This window comes from Salminus brasiliensis, chromosome 22, assembly GCF_030463535.1.
Source record: "Salminus brasiliensis chromosome 22, fSalBra1.hap2, whole genome shotgun sequence".
Lineage (NCBI taxonomy): Eukaryota > Metazoa > Chordata > Actinopteri > Characiformes > Bryconidae > Salminus > Salminus brasiliensis.
Genome location: NC_132899.1, coordinates 2,099,181 through 2,103,451, shown reverse-complemented (window position 1 = coordinate 2,103,451; position 4,271 = coordinate 2,099,181). Strand labels below are relative to the sequence as shown.

At 44.6% G+C, this 4,271-nt stretch overlaps 1 protein-coding gene across 1 annotated transcript in view; it reads left to right on the top strand.

The window, feature by feature from the left end:
- LOC140544195 (dual specificity protein phosphatase 13A-like) overlaps window positions 1-3,370 on the top strand; it is a 5,385-nt gene extending 2,015 nt beyond the window's left edge. Inside the window, exons 2-3 of the mRNA XM_072667618.1 lie at window positions 1,225-1,442; window positions 3,159-3,370. Of these exons, the coding sequence (XP_072523719.1) occupies window positions 1,225-1,442; window positions 3,159-3,370 (430 nt within the window). The remainder of the gene's footprint in view (window positions 1-1,224; window positions 1,443-3,158) is intronic.
- The last annotated feature ends 901 nt before the right edge of the window (window positions 3,371-4,271 follow it).

The window sequence follows — 4,271 nt, the reverse complement described above, 5'->3', positions numbered from 1 at the left end:
ATTACAGGTAGACACTCTCACTGACCACTGACTTTATGTTTATTTGGGTTTATTCTAATGTTATATAGAGTTAATTACAGGTAGACACTCTCACTGACCACTGACTTTATGTTTATTGGGGTTGATTCTAATGTTATATAGAGTTAATTACAGGTAAACACTCTCACTGACCACTGACTTTATGTTTATTTGGGTTTATTCTAATGGTATATAGAGTTAATTACAGGTAGACGCTCTCACTGACCACTGACTTTATGTTTATTGGGGTTGATTCTAATGTTATATAGAGTTAATTACAGGTAAACACTCTCACTGACCACTGACTTTATGTTTATTTGAGTTTATTCTAATGTTATATAGAGTTAATTACAGGTAGACACTCTCACTGACCACTGACTTTATGTTTATTGGGGTTTATTCTAATGTTATATAGAGTTAATTACAGGTAGACGCTCTCACTGACCACTGACTTTATGTTTATTGGGGTTGATTCTAATGTTATATAGAGTTAATTACAGGTAAACACTCTCACTGACCACTGACTTTATGTTTATTTGGGTTTATTCTAATGTTATATAGAGTTAATTACAGGTAAACACTCTCACTGACCACTGACTTTATGTTTATTTGGGTTTATTCTAATGTTATATAGAGTTAATTACAGGTAGACACTCTCACTGACCACTGACTTTATGTTTATCTGGGTTTATTCTAATGTTATATAGAGTTAATTACAGGTAGACACTCTCACTGACCACTGACATTATGTTTATTGGGGTTGATTCTAATGTTATATAGAGTTATAGGTCATCATTAATCTGTTTTGTTCAGATTCAGACTTATAAGTGTATTAGGTCGTGTGATCGTTCTGAGGGTGGTGTATTAGGTGAGTGTACACACACAGCACATGCTGTACCCGGACATAGCAGATTTTCCCATTCGTATAAAAACGAGACAACAGCAGTCAGAGATCATCTCACCTGACCTCGTTGGAGACTTCTTCTTTACTCATCTTGAGGTTCTGTTCTGTTGTTGGGCTGAACTTGCTAGGATGGTCTGATCTGGTCATGTTGGTCAGCTGTTCCTCTTGTAGATGATTTAGTGGATGGTGGAACAGTGTCCGATCTCTGACTGTTCTGAGATCTGTTTAAACCCCTTCCCACTCGCCTGCTGCTGTCAGACTGGCCCTCAGGCCTCTGATTGACCTCCTCTGTCCATCTGCAGGAGAATAGCCCAGAACAGAACGGCTCTGCAGCAGATAGGGATCACCCACATCCTCAACGCTGCACACTCCAAACGCGGCAGCATCGGGGACCAGAACTTCTATGGCACCGGCTTCGTTTACTGTGGAATTCCAGCAGACGACTCCTCTCACTTTGACCTGGACATCTACTTCAGATCAGCAGCAGATTTCATCCACAGAGGCCTGAAAGCACCTGATGGTGAGGGACTGGCAGCTGCAACACACAGAATCAGTTATCCATACAGTACACACAGTCTTAACCCTTATCCCCTAACCCCCTATCCTATATCCTAGACCTATCCCATAATAATATTTTAAACCAGTCCCCTAATCCTCCTAATACACAACCTGCATTCTCTATCACAGAACCTCAAATCTAGATCTCCTAACCCCAGACCCATATCCCATAACCCCTGCAACCAACATGTACAAACAACTAACCACAATCCATATCTAACCCCTACCCCTAACCCATATGCCCTAACCCCTGACCCATATCCCCTAACCCCTTACCCCTGACCCATATCCCCTAACCCCTACCCCTGACCCATATCCCCTAACCCCTTACCCCTGACCCACAACCCCTTACCCCTACCCCTGACCCATATTCCATAACTCCTAGCCCTGACACACATCTTACCCCTACCCCTGACCCATATTCCCTAAACCCTTACCCCTGACCCATATCCCCTAACCCCTTACCCCTGACCCATATCCCCTAACCCCTACCCTTTACCCATATTCCCTAACCCCTTACCCCTGACCCACATCCCCTTACCCCTACCCCTGACCCACATCCCCTTACCCCTACCCCTGACCCATATGCCCTAACCCCCTACCCCTGACCCATATCCCCTAACCCCTACCCCTGACCCATATCCCCTGACCCATATCCCCTAACCCCTACCTCCCCTAACCCCTTACACCTGACCCATATCCCCTAACCCCTACCTCCCCTAACCCATATCCCCTAACCCCTACCTCCCCTAACCCATATCCCCTAACCCCTACCTCCCCTAACCCATATCCCCTAACCCATATCCCCTAACCCCTACCTCCCCTAACCCATATCCCCTAACCCCATATCCCCTAACCCCTACCTCCCCTAACCCATATCCCCTAACCCCATATCCCCTAACCCCTACCTCCCCTAACCCATATCCCCTAACCCCATATCCCCTAACCCCTACCTCCCCTAACCCATATCCCCTAACCCCATATCCCCTAACCCCTACCTCCCCTAACCCATATCCCCTAACCCCATATCCCCTAACCCCTACCTCCCCTAACCCATATCCCCTAACCCCTACCTCCCCTAACCCATATCCCCTAACCCCATATCCCCTAACCCCTACCTCCCCTAACCCCATATCCCCTAACCCCTACCTCCCCTAACCCATATCCCCTAACCCATATCCCCTAACCCCATATCCCCTAACCCCTACCTCCCCTAACCCATATCCCCTAACCCATATCCCCTAACCCCATATCCCCTAACCCCTACCTCCCCTAACCCATATCCCCTAACCCCATATCCCCTAACCCCTACCTCCCCTAACCCATATCCCCTAACCCCTACCTCCCCTAACCCATATCCCCTAACCCATATCCCCTAACCCCTACCTCCCCTAACCCATATCCCCTAACCCCTACCTCCCCTAACCCATATCCCCTAACCCATATCCCCTAACCCCTACCTCCCCTAACCCATATCCCCTAACCCCTACCTCCCCTAACCCATATCCCCTAACCCCTACCCCTTGTCTCATTATTAGAGCTTCTTAAAACATAAACTTACTCAGTGAACATGCTGTTTTAGGTGATAAACAATCCGTAAGTCCTAGATGGTGTTAATTCATGCCAGTAAACAGCGCAGGTTATATGTTAATATTAATAACACTGCTGTGTACTTTAGGAAAGGTGCTGGTGCATTGCATTATGGGTATGAGTCGCTCGTCCACGCTGGTGCTGGCTTATCTGATGCTGTATCACCAAATGCCGCTTCGCTCCGCCATCCAGCGCCTCGTCAGGAAACGGGCCATCTACCCAAACAGGAACTTCCTGGCACTGCTGCTGGACCTGGACCTGCAGATGAAGAGGAAACACAAAACCTGTGTACTGCTGTAAACAATAAACAACAAACAACAAACAAACTACAGCGGCTCTACGTGGTCACAGGTGGAGTGCACGCTGGTTAGAGATTGTGAAAATCTGCAGCGAAAGAGGAAAAAGACTATAACGTCATCTAAGCACTGAGCCAATAGGATAACAGTGTTAAAATAGCTGAGCCAATGAGATAACAGTATTAAAAAAGCTGAGCCAATGAGATAACTGCATTAAAAAAGCTGAGCCAATGAGATAACAGCATTAAAAAAGCTGAGCCAATGAGATAACAGCATTAAAAAAGCTGAGCCAATGAGATAACAGCATTAAAAAAGCTGAGCCAATGAGATAACTGCATTAAAAAAGCTGAGCCAATGAGATAACAGCATTAAAATAGCTGAGCTAATGAGATAACTGCATTAAAAAAGCTGAGCCAATGAGATAACAGCATTAAAAAAGCTGAGCCAATGAGATAACTGCATTAAAAAAGCTGAGCTAATGAGATAACAGCATTAAAAAAGCTGAGCCAATGAGATAACAGCATTAAAAAAGCTGAGCCAATGAGATAACTGCATTAAAAAAGCTGAGCCAATGAGATAACAGCATTTAAAAAACTGAGCCAATGAGATAACAGCATTAAAAAAGCTGAGCCAATGAGATAACTGCATTAAAAAAGCTGAGCTAATGAGATAACAGCATTAAAAAAGCTGAGCCAATGAGATAACAGCATTAAAATAGCTGAGCCAATGAGATAACTGCATTAAAAAAGCTGAGCCAATAGGATAACAGCATTAAAAAAGCTGAGCCAATGAGATAACTGCATTAAAAAAGCTGAGCTAATGAGATAACATCATTAAAATAGCTGAGCCAATGAGATAACTGCATTAAAAAAGCTGAGCCAATGAGATAACTGCATTAAAAAAGC